At 52.7% G+C, this 15,848-nt stretch overlaps 1 protein-coding gene and 1 long non-coding RNA gene across 9 annotated transcripts in view; one reads left to right on the top strand and one right to left on the bottom strand.

The window, feature by feature from the left end:
- The window catches only part of LOC116076942, a 29,136-nt gene extending 23,584 nt beyond the window's left edge, over nucleotides 1-5,552 (bottom strand). The window contains exons 1-2 of the long non-coding RNA XR_004113139.1: nucleotides 5,461-5,552; nucleotides 2,366-2,491 (exon numbers count right to left, since the gene is read on the bottom strand). This is a non-coding gene — a long non-coding RNA (uncharacterized LOC116076942). The remainder of the gene's footprint in view (nucleotides 1-2,365; nucleotides 2,492-5,460) is intronic.
- Nucleotides 1,117-15,791, top strand: Etv4 (ETS variant transcription factor 4). Of its 8 annotated transcripts, none has more exons than XR_004113138.1 (13): nucleotides 1,117-1,341; nucleotides 1,822-1,932; nucleotides 2,122-2,218; nucleotides 2,423-2,470; nucleotides 8,775-8,828; nucleotides 10,216-10,342; nucleotides 11,256-11,420; nucleotides 11,626-11,894; nucleotides 13,622-13,696; nucleotides 13,802-13,962; nucleotides 14,061-14,233; nucleotides 14,490-14,591; nucleotides 14,944-14,980. XR_004113138.1 is itself a non-coding variant. In XM_031351061.1 (13 exons), exons 2-13 carry the CDS (start codon nucleotides 1,873-1,875, stop codon nucleotides 15,166-15,168), a joined length of 1,443 nt encoding a protein of 480 aa, XP_031206921.1. In that variant the 5' UTR covers nucleotides 1,117-1,341; nucleotides 1,822-1,872; the 3' UTR covers nucleotides 15,169-15,791. The 8 variants fall into 8 exon arrangements, 7 of the variants coding, with proteins under 7 accessions (XP_031206921.1, XP_031206918.1, XP_031206920.1 ...); XM_031351061.1 differs by having other exon boundaries at nucleotides 2,125-2,218; nucleotides 11,274-11,420; nucleotides 13,802-13,870; nucleotides 14,944-15,791; XM_031351058.1 differs by having other exon boundaries at nucleotides 2,125-2,218; nucleotides 13,802-13,870; nucleotides 14,944-15,791.
- Nucleotides 15,792-15,848: the final 57 nt, after the last annotated feature.

Raw genomic sequence — 15,848 nt, 5'->3', positions numbered from 1 at the left:
CATCTGTAGTGTTTGGTTAGATAGATGAATTTTGAAAGCAGCCCTGTGGGCCTGTGGGTCCTGTGACAGCATCTAGAGCAACCCTTGGGACCCCAAGGTCCCAAGGGAGGTTGTCTTTCTCACACTTGCTTGCCACCCAGCACCCTGTCTGACACAGCAGATATTTACTGACTGCAGTGATGAGCGAATGACAACCACTAAGATCAACTTCTTGGACAAAACTGAAACCCATCCTGTCTTTTGATCACCAAGTCTCTTGGGATTTCTGCTACCTATCATCGGATGCTTGTCTTCAGGTAAGGAGTAAGATGGCAGCGAGACAGGCATCCTTGAGCCTCTTATTTGCAAAGCTGCGAATGAATGAGAAAGCAGGTCACAGATAAAGCAGCTCTACAGATCACAGGCCCTCGAGAAAGCCGCCGTTCCAGCCAGTTTACTGAGCACCAACTGTGCATCCATTTGTTTTTCACATAGCTTAATTCGCTAAAGCTCGGGGTCTCAGAAGGCTGCACAGAAGACCGCAGTGGCTTTGCAACGCTAATGCCCGGCAGTATTGGCAAGCTGTGAGTTACCTCTGGTGTGAGGCAATGGTGTCTTTCTTAGCTTTCTTCCATTTTCATTTGTAAAGTAAAATGGAAACCGCTTCCACGTTATGGGAAGGAAATTAGCACGTGGAGGCAGAGCGCTTCATAAATGCTAGTTATTATGGTTCCTCTGGGCGCACAAGTCCGTTTGCCTCCCCCTCCCCCCAGAGCACACAGACGTGTTCACACTCCCACGTAAGTACAGATGCACAGGGGCGTGTGCTAACGCCTGCGGGAGGAGCTCAGGGGTCCTCAGACCCAAAGCCCATGCTGGAACCTGTGGAGAAGCTACCCTCTTTTTCTCTCAATTCTTTATGAATGAACTAAGGCCGAAAGGAGTTTTTTTTTTTTTTTTATGAATGGAAGTCCAAAAAGTGAATGAAGTCGGGAGCCAGCCCCTACATTCTGATTGGCCTCCGTGGCTGGGAAACTCCTCCCTCTAGCTCAGCTAGCCGAGTCTGAGGATTGGCGGGCGTGCCTGGCCCTGGGGTTTCATTCACAAAAGTCAATGAAACAAAGGGAACCGGTGGGGAGGGGCGGGGGAAGAGCGAGAACGGAGGCCGAGGCAAAGGAAATGCACCAATCAGCTGCTCCCCCGGGCTCACAACTGTCTGCTGCGCCCGGAAAACAAGCCGGGGCTCTGGGGACCCGGGGCTCAGGCCGTCTCGCTCCGGCCTAGCCCCGCCACCTTAGTGTGTCATCCCCCGGGCATGCTGAACATCCCCCCGCGGCTCCTGCACAGACGCCCCGACCTCAGGTGAAGCTGCGGAAGGGGAAGGAAGGGAGAGTGTCTGTGATTTCCCCGCTTCATCTCCCACACACCACACTCTCTGTTCGGCGCCCGCTTCCGCACATTCCCGGGCGGGGGTGGGAGGCGTCGGGATTCGAGGCTGGAGGGGGCGCCCGAGTTATGGGCGTGCGAATGGTGTGCGCCGCGCGCGCGCCCACATATATACACACACACACACACCACACGCGCACACACACACGCACGCACACACACGTCTTATGTAACCCAGTCCGGGCTGAGCAGGGCTGCAGAAAGCAGACACACCGACCCCAGCTCGAGGGAGCAGGTGGGACCTCCTTTGGCGGGAGGGGAGTGGCGGTGGAGGCGCTCGGCCGCGCAGGTCCCAGCGAGTCGGAGAAGTTTCGCTGTCCGATCCAAAGCCTCGCGATCGCCCCCTCCCCCCGCAGTGCTCCGGGGACCGAGTGCGAACTGCCTCCCCCCTCCCAGGTCTCTGCCTCCGCGCGGGGGCCCGGCCCTGTGGCCGGAGGGAGCGGCCGGATGGAGCGGAGGATGAAAGGCGGATACTTGGACCAGCGAGTGCCCTACACCTTCTGCAGCGTGAGCGCCGCGCCGGCCTCCACGCCCGCCCCCGCCCCGCACCCCGCCCCTACTCGCCCCGCAGCCCCCTCCCGGGGGGTCTCGGTGGGTCCAGGGCCGCCTGGCCCCTGAGCCACCCCGGGACCCCACCCCCAACCCCAAGCTAGACTCCTCAGGGTGATTCGGGGGCATTCTCCCCCCTCCTTCCAGCAGAAATCTCCCGGAAATGGGAGCTTGGGCGAAGCGCTGATGGTCCCGCAGGGGAAGCTCATGGACCCGGGCTCCCTGCCGCCTTCCGACTCAGAAGGTAAAGAACTAGACAAACTGCGACCCCTCTTCTTAATCTACATACATCCATCCCAAAGCCCTATCCTGGATCTCCCCAACCCACGTTTCCCTAAAAGTCAAACCACTCATTCTTATCACCAGTGGGGAGGCTGTAACCCGGGCTCACCAGGTCTCTTCCCCACATTATCTCCACCTCTTCACCAATCCAATATTCACCCATCAGATCTCTTCCAGGATCTCAGTCACTTCCAAGAAACGTGGCTTGCAGAAGGTGAGTAGTTTTGTTTCCTTCCTAAAATTAGAAATGGGACATGGGGGTCTTCTCTATCTCAAGGAGTCCTTCAGCCCTCTCTCTACAGTCCCTAACCATTTCACTCTCCCCGGTGCCCAGTGTGGACACTTATATCGATATTTATTTTCTCACCCTGAGCCAGGCTTGTATAACCAGGCCTGGGGATGAATCAGACTATTGTGTAGGGTATTTGCTTATTTGAATGGAACTTGGCCCCAGGCCCGTTTTTTTTTTCCTGGTTGAAAATTTCATTTGCAAAGTTTGTTTGGCAGGAGGCTCTGAGCCTAGGTGTAGTGCTGGGGTGTTGAGGTATTGAAAGAAAGCAATGAGAAACAAGAGGAATAAGGAGTAATTTATTACCTATCTTCTGGAGTTGCTGGAACATTGGTTGGTTTTTTACTCTCTTCATTTCACTTCTTCCTAACTCCGAGGGCCAATTTAGTGACCAAGCCAAAATAACAACAAAAGTTTCAATACTTCTTTTCTCGGCACTTTGGCAAAGAAGACTCAGGGCTGCCTCCCCAAATAGCCTTGATTATAATTCCAGTGGCAACTGGTCCTCCCTCCATCCCTCCTGAATACCTCCACCCCCAGGCAATGCTCCCCTTCCTGTATGCCAGAGGGTTGATTGTGAGCCCCAGCCAGGATGGGGTCAGTGGCCCAGCCTGGGCTGGATGGGGCAAATGTCCTAGTTGGATTCTAGCTGTGGTGTTTTGGTGAGGTTGGTTAGCTTGAGGGTGATGCTGGCTGGGCTGCCAGTGGAAGGAGGCATGGTGACTGACTTACAGTCCATGACATTCAGGAAGCATTAGCGACCCCATCTTTGCTAACACCTCCTTTGTGTTAATACCCTGAAAACTCCAGAAATCAAAAGTGAAAATTTTTCTTGAGGTCTTTTCCTAAGGGATTCCCCATTCCTCCACTGTGGGTACCTTTCTTTTGGAATTTCAAAGCTCAAATCCTCCTATAGAGAATTCTGGGTGAGAAGGAATGTAGGTCTGTGGAATGGGATGAGGTCTGTCGTGGCCACTGTCTCTCTCTCTCACACACACACACACACACACACAATTATTGCTGTTGTTATTTTTATTATTGTGGTGGTGGTGGGAGGGAATGATTGTTTGGCATGGAGTTTTTCCTCCAAATTGTGGAATGGGGGTGGGGGTCTGGGGATTGTGTGTATCTTCCTCTGCTGTGTGTCCTGAGTGTCCAGCTCCCGGTTCCATGGAGAGCTTTGTTGGGTGGGTTTTCCCTACTTCATATTCTGGAGCTGAAGAACTCAGGGTTTCCATGGGCTCTCAAAACCCCCCTTCTTACCAGCTAGTTACTGATTTTGGTCTGGCTCTCTGGGTTTCCTCCCCTGCCCATCAGCTGAGGGCCCCACCGTGGTGGCCAGCTCCTCTGTTGTGAGATAGGAGTGGGCTCAAGGTGGCATTTTGGCAGCATTTGGTCTATTTGAATGACATGGGAAGGAAAATGTTCTCTTCACCCAACCATGGAAGCCCCTCCCCTTGGTGGTGGGTCTGGTGATAGTCCATGTGTCTGTCTGTCTGTGTGTCAAGGTGACAGCAAGCGCGTGTGCGTACGGGCATGCGCACATGCGTGTATGCGTGTGTTACATACTGCTGCCTTGGGAGTCCCTGTACATTTAAATCCAGTGGGTGGGGAGATGGGGGTGGGGAATGCTGGGGGGGGGGAGCTGGGATCTCCTTGGTTCCCTCTCCTTCCTCCTGAGGGAGCAGCTCAGGTTCCCAGCTGGCGTTGGATGGCCAGGCCTGGGGGGGGGGGGGGATGCTGAGGCCACTCGCTCCTCTCTCTGCGGAGACAGATGCAGCTGCCAGGGTCCTGTCCCCCTGCACCATCCCAGCACCACCCCAATATCCACTCCTGCCTTTTCCCACCAGGTCAGTGGCTCCCCCAGAGTCCAGAGGGGTGGCAGGGAGGGATGAGTTCCTTTGGAAACCTGCCAGTGGTGGGGAACATCAGGAGGAATGGGGCCCAGAGCCCAACCTCCCCTCTCTCAGCTTGGTTTCTTCCTAAAGCCTCAATTTGGAGGAAACAGCAAATTCTTCAGAGTATGGGTGGGGCAGTAGAGATTGGGGGGTTGGTGGAGTGACCAGGCTGGACCCAAGCTGGGACCGAGAGAAGTGGATTTGGCTATCGGCTGCTGATTGAGATTTTGGGGTGAGTGTTGGTTAGGCTCTCTGGAGGCAGCCTACATGTCTTTGGGATCGGGATTTTTGTGGGTAGAAGAGGGATCCAGAGAGCTGAGGGGGGTCATCTGGGTGCCTGTGATCTGTTGAGATGTTGGAAAAGGGATCAGATGCCACAGAGAAACCCAGGCTCAGGCAGACTGAGCCAAGACGTGGCTGGTTATGTAAAAAAAAAGGTTTGTGGACCTGATGGAGGGTTGCTCTGTGGGAGTGTCGGGAGCCTTCAAGAACCGTTAGGGACCACAAGTCTGTGGTCTCTTTGGTAGTTAGAAAAACTGACTGAGCTATGTTCATCCTTTGTATGAAGTTGGGGAGGGAGGGCCTGTGAGTTCCCAGAAGGCTTATGGATAGATTTGGGGTGCTTGGTATTGCTGTTCTGCTTGTGAATTTGTTGGGGGTTGTGCCATATATGAAGATAAGATGGATTTTTCTAGGAAGAGAATGGTTTATGTATAGCTTTTATCAGAATTTTAAGGGATGGATCTGGCCTCTTCCTCCCACTTGAATTACTGCAGCTAAGTGGTCCCCCAAGGGTGCCCCCACCCCAGTCCTTTAGCCTTCCTATTTATAGGTCCAAAAAGAGACCCCGTGCGTAGAGGGGAAGCACAGTGGGTGCTTTCACCCGTATTTTGTTTCGGAGTGAAATCAAGGAATTTGGGTAAAAGTGTATGCATGCGCCCTGGGGTCTTGGGGTGCCCTGTTGGCAAGGGGAGGGTTAATCCTCAACCCTCTCCCTAGTCTTTTCTAGTTCCATACCTCCTCCATCTTTCAATTTCCTCTCTTTCCGGAAGGTTCCTGGAGAGGCATGCCCCCTCCACAGATAGAGAACTGGTTCCTTCCAATATAGAGGCTGCCAGAGTGGGGGTGGGGTGAGGGTGTGAGCGCCCCAGCCATTGGTGACACAATAAAGCAAGAGCTCCCAAGGATGCTACCATTCACTCTTATGTGGGGACTGTTCCCAAACCCCAGAGGATGAAAGACAGCTCTTTTGTGGGATACATGGCAGCTAGCTCCTGGTAGGCTTCGGTTCTATGCTTAGCTTGCAAACTTCCCATTTCTTCTGGAAACCATCTTTGGGGTCCCTCTGGCTCCTGTTGGAAGGATAGTCCCTAAATATATTCTGTGTGTGTGTGTGTGTGTGTGTGTGTGTGTGTGTGTGTATGCTTGCACATGAATTACACTGGGTATACACACACACCTGCCTTAATCTTCTGCCATGTCCCAGCCCAAACAGTCCCTTTTTAGTGTCCATGGAGCTGGGGGCAGACTCTTGACACACTGGCTCAGCAGCCAAAACACAGCCAAGTCAACAAATAGGATGAATGCTGTACGCGCAAGACCGAACACAGTAATTAAAATTTCTCCTGCTCTCCAGGAACTCGAAGCTCTGTTTCTGTTCCTATTTCTATCCTTGCTGATAGTCTCTAGGTGACTGAGGGCCCTGTTGTATCCCTTTGGGAGAAGGCCAGTATCGAGCGAGCTGAGCACAGAGCAGGGCTTACCCCCCATTCTTGGGAGAGGGTAGCATCCTTTTGGGAGGTATAATCTGTGTGGTAAGGGGAGGTCTCTTCTGGGGGTTCTGGAGAAACTTTCAAGTTTGAGGCAGAAGGGAAAGGTCAGATGACCCACAGGGCTCACTAGCCCAGTGGCGTCAGCAGGAGATGCCCCCAGCCCATTACCTCACTGGAAACCAGTAGTTAATGAGGTCCCAAGAGGGGCTCCGGAGTGCGTCAGCTACCCCCTGCCAAGTTCTGAACCCCTTTCTTGCCCTCGGGACCCTCCTTGCCTAAGTAGGGAGGGAAATATCGCTCAGCCTGCTTGCTCCTGCCACCTTCAGGTTGTCTGTCACCTTTGAATGGTCCCCGCCACCCGGAAGGAAGGAAGGAAGGAATGTGTCCTTCCCTTTTCCTTGACTGGTGCTTTCCAAATGAGCCAGTCACCAGGGACATTTATTTTAAATGTGGATGTCTGGCCCACCTCCAGCCTATAGAAGCACCTGCCCTTTCTGAGGACTTAGAACCAACCAGTGTGGCTAACAGAGCCAGGTGAATCTTCAGTCGGGACGTCTGGGGGACTGCTGCTATGTGGTTACAGTCCGGCTTCCAAAAAGCTTGGGATTTTCACGTATTTTCTCTGAGGGATTTAGTGTCCCACTGATGTATTTGGCCACTTTAGAATTGTAGTACATTGATCTAAGTAGGTTCTTAACTATTGGAGACTTCAGGATCTTAAACTCCATCGCCTCAGTCTCTGTCTAGAAAACAATTCTCTAAGCTAGACACGGTGATCACAAGGAAGCTGAGACAGGAGAATAGTAGAATCTAAGGCCAGCCTGGCTAGCCTAGCTAGACCCTGTCTCAAAAAATGAAAGGCTGGAGGTTCAAAAGGACTTTGGACTCAACCCCCGCCATAAATAAATGCATAAAAATCAACTATAAACCTGTATCTATAAGCACTCAGTGTCTCTGACATTCGAAACATGCACTTGACCACACAGCCCAAGTATCCTTCCTTGTAAGATGAGCTTTTCCGGTGGTGTGCCAACTCTGGTGATAGCTGGTGTGTGGAGAGGAGTAGCTACAGGGAAAGGCTGCCTGGGTGAGGAGGTCACTGCTTTCAACTCCCCAGTCTGGCGCTAGCTCCTGCCAACCTGAGGACGGACCTCATTGGATGCTTATTTATAAATAACAATCATTCCGTGTCTGGTCTGAGTAGGACCCGGTTCTGGGTGCTAGAGACTCATCTGAAGAAGACAAAGCCTGTGTCCTCACAGCCTAACTTCCTAGTGAAGAGATGAACATTGATTAACATGCAAATATACATCAGTAAGATACGCACAGATGGGGGGAGAAATACCTGCTGAGACAGAGCAAAAGGGACAGTTCTGCTTTGGGTGGTCAGAGAAGGCCTGTCTGATAAGCCTGGCAGGGTGCCCATCTGTAACCAATATTCCAGGCAGAGTCAGTAAGATGGTGCCTTTTAGGTGAGCCTAGGCTACATAGGGAGATCCAGAACTCAGAACATAGGGTGAGGCTCTGGGGGGGAGGGAGGGGAGAAAGGACCCAGCTTGGCTGGACTGAGGGCTAAAGAAGGCCAAGGTGCAGAGGAGTGACAGCAAGGAGAGGCAGGCAAGGGAGGTGAGCTGAGGAGGCCAAGGGCAAGCCCTAATGGCTGTGCGGACTGCAAGGGCCTGGGAGAGGTGAGTGGGCAAACACAGGGTCCTGCGGCCAAGGTCTGAGCCTACATGCTCACATGGGATTGGAGTGTAGAATGTTCCACATCCCTCCACTCACACGCTTCGCCAGCCCCTCTGAAGTCTGAATCTTCTGTCCTGCCATTTCCATGTTGCCCAGTCTCCAGGGAGTGACAATCCAGTCTCCTAGGTCACGGAGCTCCATTGTCCTGCTTCAGACCCACTGTTATCCTAGACAATCAGGAAGTCCTTTGTGTCTTTTCTTTCTGCTGTAACCCTCTCCCTTGATAGACAGGCGAGAGTAAACAGAAACTTTGGAGTCCTTTAAGTACCGGTGGGCTCAGAGATGCCCATCCCTGGTCCTCAGACCTTGCTGCGCAGCAGTTACGAGCCTATGTCTGTACGTTCCTCCTGTCCTGCTTTTACCCTCTCCACATCCTCTCTTCTCCACTCCCTTCCAAAAGCTCTAGAACTCTTGCGTGTCTCCAAAACGCCTGGGAAGATGTTTGACTCCTGGGTCCCTTCCCAGTTTCAGAATTTCCTCATCTGATTCCTGATCCACAGGATCCCACAGTGTGCCAGGCCTGCCCACTCCTGACTGACAAAGCCTTGTACCCTTGGAAGGGTGGGTTCATTTTCACTCCAAGGACCAGAGACAAAACGTCTAGGCAAAGACTCTTTGCTCAGACAAGCTCTGAGAGTCTTTCCTGGGGGTCTTCATGGGGCCGCAGCTGGGCTATAGTCACCCTTGGTCTAAGGCAGGCGCTGGACCTCTGCAGGGTTGGAGCTAATCTGCAGGGTAGCCACAGTGCTGTCTTCCTGGAGTTGCCCCTTTGCAGGGTCACATCCTGGACTCACCTCTGGCCTCTCTCTGCAGCTCAGGTACCGGACAGCGATGAGCAGTTTGTTCCTGATTTCCATTCAGAAAACTGTGAGTAGTGAGGGCTGGGTCCAAGGGTGGGGGATGGGGGTGAGGGAATGACAGGAAGTGAGTCATGGGGACAGTCACCCATAGGAGAGTAGTTTGCTCTCACCTAAAGATGGAGTGAAGGTCAGGGCTCCCCATCCTGGAATATGGTCTCTGAGATCAACATAGTGAGGAGGGGATGAAGACCTTCGCTCCCCTCTGGGGTTGGTCCTAGCCAGGGGACCTGGAACAGATGCTTTCTCTGCAGCCAAAGCAAGGGACTTGCTGCCTCAGCAGTGTTCTGTTATTTTCTTCAGTCTGGAGATGCTATCCCAGGAAAGATCTGTCAATGGCTCTAGAGAGTTTAGGGTTGGTTGCAAACGGACCTAATGGTACGGCAAAAATATCCTATGATGCTGGGGACATCCCCTCAAATCTGACCTCAATGTCACAGGTGTCGTTGTTGCAAAATGATGCTTGGCCAGGTAAGGTAGCCCACACCTGTAATCTGGAGGGTGAATCTGAGACCAATCTGGATACACAGTAAAGCCTAGGCTCAAGAAACAAAGAAAAAGAAAAAAAAAAAGGAAGGAAGAAAAGAAAAAACAAGTCAGGTGTGGTGCTTTTAATCCCAGCACTCGGGAGGCAGAGGCAGGCAGATCTCTGAGTTGGAGGCCAGCCTGGTCTACAAAGTGAATTCCAGGACAGCCAGGGCTACACATAGAAATGCTGTCTTGAAAAACCAAAAGAGAAAAGTCCGAGGAGGGGTGTTTGGCTTTTACGTACTGCCTAACTGATGGCTCCTAGATGCCATCACCCATGAAATGAAAGGAACACGAGAATGGAAAACAGTGGTCACCAGAACCGTGGATTCCAGGGCGTCTGAAGGGAGCCAGGATGCCACTCACACCAAGGCTCAGTTACAGTGGTAGGTGGACTCAGAGAACCCAGGAAGGGCTCAGAAACGGCCAACGCTCCTCACAGACAAGGAGCATGTGCACATCGCTCTGCTGACATGCAAGTGTGCTAACAGCCAAACTCCCTCAGAAGACCAAAGAATCTTTATAACCCCAAATAAGAAAATATGTCCCTTACTTGGAATTTTCCAGGACACTCAGGAAAGCCAAAGGCCCTGGGTCTGACATGTTCGCTATTAGGAAGGTGTTTCCTCAGCTAAGGGTGTGTGTGTTGAACTTTTAGATGGTTCCCTTGGTTAATACCAAGGTTAATACTTAACGTATGAAACATAATGTAACCAAAATGTTCCAAAAGTGTCCAACTTTAGTGTTCAAGAACGAGAACCAGGAGGAGACTGCCTGTACCAGTAACCCTTGTCTTCAGAAAGCAGAGGTGTCCGAAGCCCTGTTGGCTTCTACGTGACACTCTGGCTTTGCTCTGTCCTACCCCACAGTAGCTTTCCATAGCCCCACCACCAGGATCAAGAAGGAACCCCAGAGTCCCCGCACAGACCCCGCCCTGTCCTGCAGCAGGAAGCCGCCACTCCCCTACCACCATGGAGAGCAGTGCCTTTACTCCAGGTGAGCCCCCAGCCCAGGAGGGTGTCCGGAGTTCAAGGTTTCTACTGAAACTTGGGGTAGGAGAGGGCAACCATGAGCTGAGGCACGCATAGACATGAGGGTTGGATAATGGGGTTCCCTAGCTCCTGTAGGTAGCACTACCTCTGAGTATAAGCAGGGGACATCACACAGTGGGCAGAATGGCCTCAAGAGCCCAGTGACTCTCTACCTGGAGACCCGTGCCCTACTTAAACCAGTTGCTCTGGGTTTCGGGGAGAGATTGTCAAGCGGAGAGGTCCAGTTCCAGGATTAAGAAAAGGTTTTCAGTTAGACAGGTAGGGTGGGTGGTGTGTGCTTGACGAAGGGGGATTGTGAGTTTGAGGTCAGCCTTAGCTCCTGAGAGTCCCAGGTGAGCTACATATAGATCAAGACTCTTTTGGGGAGAGAATAAAAGAGTTCACCTGGGCGCTCGAAATGTAGCTAAATTGGTAAGAGTGCTTGCCTAGCAGACACAGAGCCCTGGCAGGATCGTCAGCGCCCCACAGCCTGCCCGGATGGTTACTTGCTTGTAATCTCAGTAGCTTCGAGGTGGAAACAGGAGTTTGAGATTATTGTTGGCCACACATGGAGAGTCTGAGGCCACCCTAGGCTCCATGAGACCCCTGTTTAAAAAGAAAAAAAAAAAAATTTCCTAGCCCTTGGGAAGCAGAGGCAGGTGGATCTCTAAGTTCAAGGCCAGTCTGGTCTACAGATCAAGTTCCAGGACAGCAAGGGCTGGCAGAGAAAACCCTGTGTCAAAAAACCCCCCCAAAACAAACAATTCCCCAGCCCCTCTCTACTGCAATTGCAATAATCACTTTCTGGGGTATGAAAGGTACAAAGATGGTTGCCTAGTTTCTCTGCTCCCTCATCCCCATCTCCCCCTCAACTCCAGTGCCTATGACTCCCCCAGACAAATCGCCATCAAGTCCCCCGCCCCTGGTGCCCCTGGACAGTCGCCCCTGCAGCCCTTTACCAGGGCAGAACCGCAGCAGAGCCTCCTGAGAGCCTCCAGCTCTTCCCAGTCCCACCCTGGCCACGGGTACCTTGGTGAGCACAGGTAAGGATGACAGATCTGAAGCACCGGGGGACCCAGACCTCGCCAGGCAGTCTGGGCTCAGTTCCTTAGTTCTCTATAGAGACCTGGCTGGGAGAACCAGGGAGATGGTGTCGCATTGTCCCTCCAGAGCCCTGTCAACAAGTGACAGGCTCAAGGGGGCTAATGGAAGATTCTCTCTTCTTCCTTCCTCATCCATGACATCCAGCTCCGTCTTCCAGCAGCCCGTGGACATGTGCCACTCCTTCACATCTCCTCAGGGAGGGGGCCGGGAGCCTCTCCCAGCCCCCTATCAACACCAACTGTCGGAGCCCTGCCCACCCTACCCCCAGCAGAGCTTCAAGCAGGAGTACCATGACCCCCTGTATGAGCAGGCTGGCCAGCCTGCTGTGAGCCAGGGTGGGGTCAGTGGGCACAGGTACCCAGGGGCGGGGGTGGTGATCAAACAGGAGCGCACAGACTTCACCTACGACTCAGGTAAGAGACTCGGGGTCTGGGTGGGGGACTCGGAGGAGTTTTTCTGGGATTGCCAGGTGGGGTGGCAAGTACTCCAGTGAGCAGTGAGGTTAAGCAAAGGTTCCTAGAAGGGTTGTCTTGCCATGGTCCATACATTAGCTCATAACCCAACTTGCTCGTGCTTTTTATTAACTGTTCTAAAGAATGATCGTTTTCCAGCCAGCATTCAGATAAGATGACAGGATATACATATAGACCTTTGCCCTTACAGCTCCTGACAATAATAAGGGTTGGGCATTTACATCTGTCAGAAGTTTGAGGGTTTTAATTAACCCCCTAAGACCAGAGTATAGTGCCTGGAGCAAGAGTATATGCATTTAGAGAATACAAAAAAATGAGACAGTCACTAGTCCTTGTTTCCACAGTGATTTAAAACTATGAGGGAGCAGTACCCATGTAATGTGGGAAGTGAAGCAGCTTGGTCATCAGTATCAGGGATAGCCTGGACTAGTGTCTATTAGAAAAGAAAAAAAGAGAGCTGTGGTTGTTTATTCTTGTTAATGCCAGCATTCAGGAGGCTAGGGCAGGTGGATGGCTATGCGTTTAAACTAGGCGACATAAGGAGTTTCAGGCCAGCCTGAACTACAGAGTGAGACCTTGTCGATAGATAGATAGATAGATAGATAGATAGATAGATAGATAGATAGATAGATAGATAGATAGGAAGAAAGAACAGTAGCTGCAGAGCTTGGCCGGAATTTTAGAATTTTTCTTTTCCTGGTGCCCACAGTGTTTTAGGATCGGGGGCTTATCTACCAGCCCCTAGTCACTCCAGGGAGAGCGGGCGAACAGGATAAAGTGCTTCCCTTTCTCAAACCCTGGCTGTAACTGCGAGCCTGGTGGCGGCTGGAGGAGGGAGACTCAAGGGCTGCTGACCTTCAAAGAAAGGCTGGAGACCGGAGGGGATCGTGTTACTTGCCCTTGAACTCTTGCCCCTCCTCCCTCCGCTTTCCTGAATGGAGTCAAGAATTCCATTCACAAAATGGAGGAATGAATGAACCCTCCCTCCTGCCTCCTCCCCCCCCTCACCCCCCCCCCGAGGTGTCGGGTGTCAGCGGCTCATTCGTAGGTGGGAGTGGAGGGGGCGGGAAAGGGTTGGAACTTGAAGCTGGCTTTCCTTGGTGGAGCTGGAAGGTTTCAGTTCTATTGCGCGGAACGTAGTAGAATGTGCTGAGAAAAAACAGCCCAGTGCCCACCTTTAGATATATGCATCCCCCACTTCCACCCCCGCTCTTCTCTCTCAATTGTCTCTCTCTCTTACACACACACACACACACACACACACACAGGTACAGAGGTACTAGACTTGGAACCTGACCTGCTGACCGGACATGTGCCCATTCCGAGGAAGTCTTAGGCAAACCCTTTCCAGCCCCCGGAGATTCATCTCTCACCCCCTCCTTCCCCTGAACTCACAGGAAACAGCTGCTCCCTGGAATCTTGGGCCTTGTGAACTGGCTGCCTGGCCCCAGCTGCTGCCACCCATACCCTCTGCCCTAGCCCTCAAACTGAGAGCCTCAGGCTTCCAGTTCCCTCTGGGTGAACTTCCCCTGGGATTTGGTGGTGGGAAAAAGATGGTCGCTGGATTGCAGGCTAGTGGCACCAACTCCTTGAATGTGTGCAGGGCTTCCTCCCCTACTTCACTGAACTCAGCCACTTACAATGTCACCTTTTCTTCCCTGCTCCAGATGTCCCTGGATGTGCATCCATGTACCTCCACCCAGAGGGTTTCTCTGGACCCTCTTCAGGTGACGGAGTGTTGGGTAAGGCAGCCAGATCCTTGCTGTGGGGAAGAGTCTCTTTGCATTCTATGGGGTTTTCAGCAGTGACCCCTCAGATCTGAGCAATCCCCACCTTTCCTCTGCAAGGTTATGGCTATGAGAAACCTCTTCGACCATTCCCAGATGATGTCTGCATTGTCCCTGAAAAATTTGAAGGTCAGAGAAGTGACTTCTTAGGAGGGTCAGAGTCTTCTTCACCTCTGTCACACACTGGGCCCTGTAGGAATCACATTTCATTGGTGGGAGAGGTCAGGACACTCAGGAAAGAGTTTGGGGAAGCCACATAAGGGAGGGGAGGAAGTTGGTTAGGGGGTGTGTGCCTCATAACCTGTTTCTATTTTCCCAGGAGACATCAAGCAGGAAGGGGTTGGAGCTTTCCGGGAGGGGCCACCCTACCAGCGCCGGGGTGCCTTACAACTATGGCAGTTTCTGGTGGCCCTGCTGGATGACCCAACGAATGCTCATTTCATTGCTTGGACAGGCCGGGGGATGGAGTTTAAACTAATTGAACCTGAAGAGGTGGGTCTTAGGTGTTCCCGCCCCTGCTGTCCTGCACCTTTGGAACCCTGAGAGGAGAAATGGTGGCACTTGCCTTCCACCATTGTCCTCAGTCTGCCTGACCCAGTTCTTGCCATGCCTGAGTCAGCACTGCTGGTAACTAGCCTAGATTGTCCCTGCACCAAAAATCTCAAATGTTTTTTCATCCTGCCCCCCCCCCCCCATTTTTTCCTCTGAGATGGCATCTCCACCCAAATACTTTGTCTCTTGTCCCCAGGTCGCCAGGCTCTGGGGCATCCAGAAGAACCGGCCAGCCATGAATTACGACAAGCTGAGCCGCTCACTGCGATACTATTATGAGAAAGGCATCATGCAGAAGGTAGGGCTGAGGTCCTAGCACAGCCATGGGAAGGGGCCAGGGGAGGGCTAAGGGTTCAAAGAGTGTCAAGAGAAGGTCAAGTGTTGGGTGGGTGGGGGGGTTCTCAGCAGGTTTTCGAGAACAGAAAATGTAAATCCCTAGTTTCCCCTGTAAAGTTGGTAAACACTGACTGAATAGTCCCAAGTGTGCTATGAGTGAGCAAGGACCAGAAGGGAATGGGTTTCAAGAGGAACCAGTGTGGGAGGTAAAGAGGTCCTAATGCATTTTTGTGGCCCATGAGATGGGCAGGAGCCTCAAAATTCTCTCCTGAGGCAGGGCATGCATGTCTGGCCTGACCACCTTCTCTCCGCAGGTGGCTGGCGAACGCTACGTGTACAAGTTTGTGTGCGAGCCGGAGGCCCTATTCTCCCTGGCTTTCCCAGATAATCAGCGTCCAGCTCTGAAGGCTGAGTTTGACCGGCCAGTCAGTGAGGAGGACACAGTCCCCTTGTCCCACTTGGATGAGAGCCCTGCCTACCTCCCAGAACTCGCTGGCCCTGCTCAGCCCTTTGGCCACAAAGGTGGATATTCTTACTAGGCACCAGTGGCTTCCCCTTGCCATGCTGGGGTTGCCCAGTGTACATATCAACTGATTTGGTATTGGTGAAGCCCCTCTTTCTGATACCTGTAGGAGTCTCTGGGGTGGAGTCAGACCTCCACTATCCCATCTGATACTCCTGGCCAGACTCAGCTGCTAACCAGAGTCTGTGGGAAAGGCAGTGGAGGCAGGCCAAGTCTAAGGCAGTAACTGAAGTTCACTGTGGTTCACCTGTACCCTCAGTTCAGCTTGGCCTTGGCCTAGGTCTTGCTCAGAGGCCAAGTTCCTCACCCCCACCACAGAGAACCAGTGTTCTATTCTGGGGGTAGACAAGGAGCTTCCCGTGTTACGGCAGCAGGGCCAAGGGGATTCTCGGAACACCCCGTTGTCTCCCCTCCCGAGCCCCCACGGGAGACAAAGCTCTGCCTGGGTTCTGCCCTGACCTGGGGTCCTGTGTTCTTGGTGCTGTGCTCTGGGAGGCAAGAGCACATGGGAGGCAGCTGGGGGGTAAGGGGCTGTTGGGTGGAGGCAGGAATGGTTCTCTGCCCCAGGCCTAGCGCCACCTTCTAGCGCCACCTTGGCCTCATCTGCCAGACCTTAATAAAGCCTCTGCTTCTCCTGTTGTTTCTGTTTGCTCTTTGCTGCTTTGAGGCACCTAGGGTGGGAAGAGCTATGGCCGT

This window comes from Mastomys coucha, unplaced genomic scaffold, assembly GCF_008632895.1.
Source record: "Mastomys coucha isolate ucsf_1 unplaced genomic scaffold, UCSF_Mcou_1 pScaffold5, whole genome shotgun sequence".
Classification (NCBI taxonomy): Eukaryota; Metazoa; Chordata; class Mammalia; order Rodentia; family Muridae; genus Mastomys; species Mastomys coucha.
The sequence above is the reverse complement of the archived record's forward strand: the minus strand, read 5'-3'. Positions and strand labels throughout refer to the sequence as shown.

What these genes read in the sequence shown, in the direction of transcription:
- Etv4 (XM_031351056.1), top strand. Translation starts at nt 1,873, where the DNA reads ATGGAGCGGAGGATGAAAGGCGGATACTTGGACCAGCGAGTGCCCTAC. An exon ending in TGTCCCTGAAAAATTTGAAG is followed by an intron (nt 13,871 to 14,060) that starts GTCAGAGAAGTG and finishes CTATTTTCCCAG; the next exon opens with GAGACATCAAGCAGGAAGGG. An exon ending in AGAAAGGCATCATGCAGAAG is followed by an intron (nt 14,592 to 14,943) that starts GTAGGGCTGAGG and finishes TTCTCTCCGCAG; the next exon opens with GTGGCTGGCGAACGCTACGT.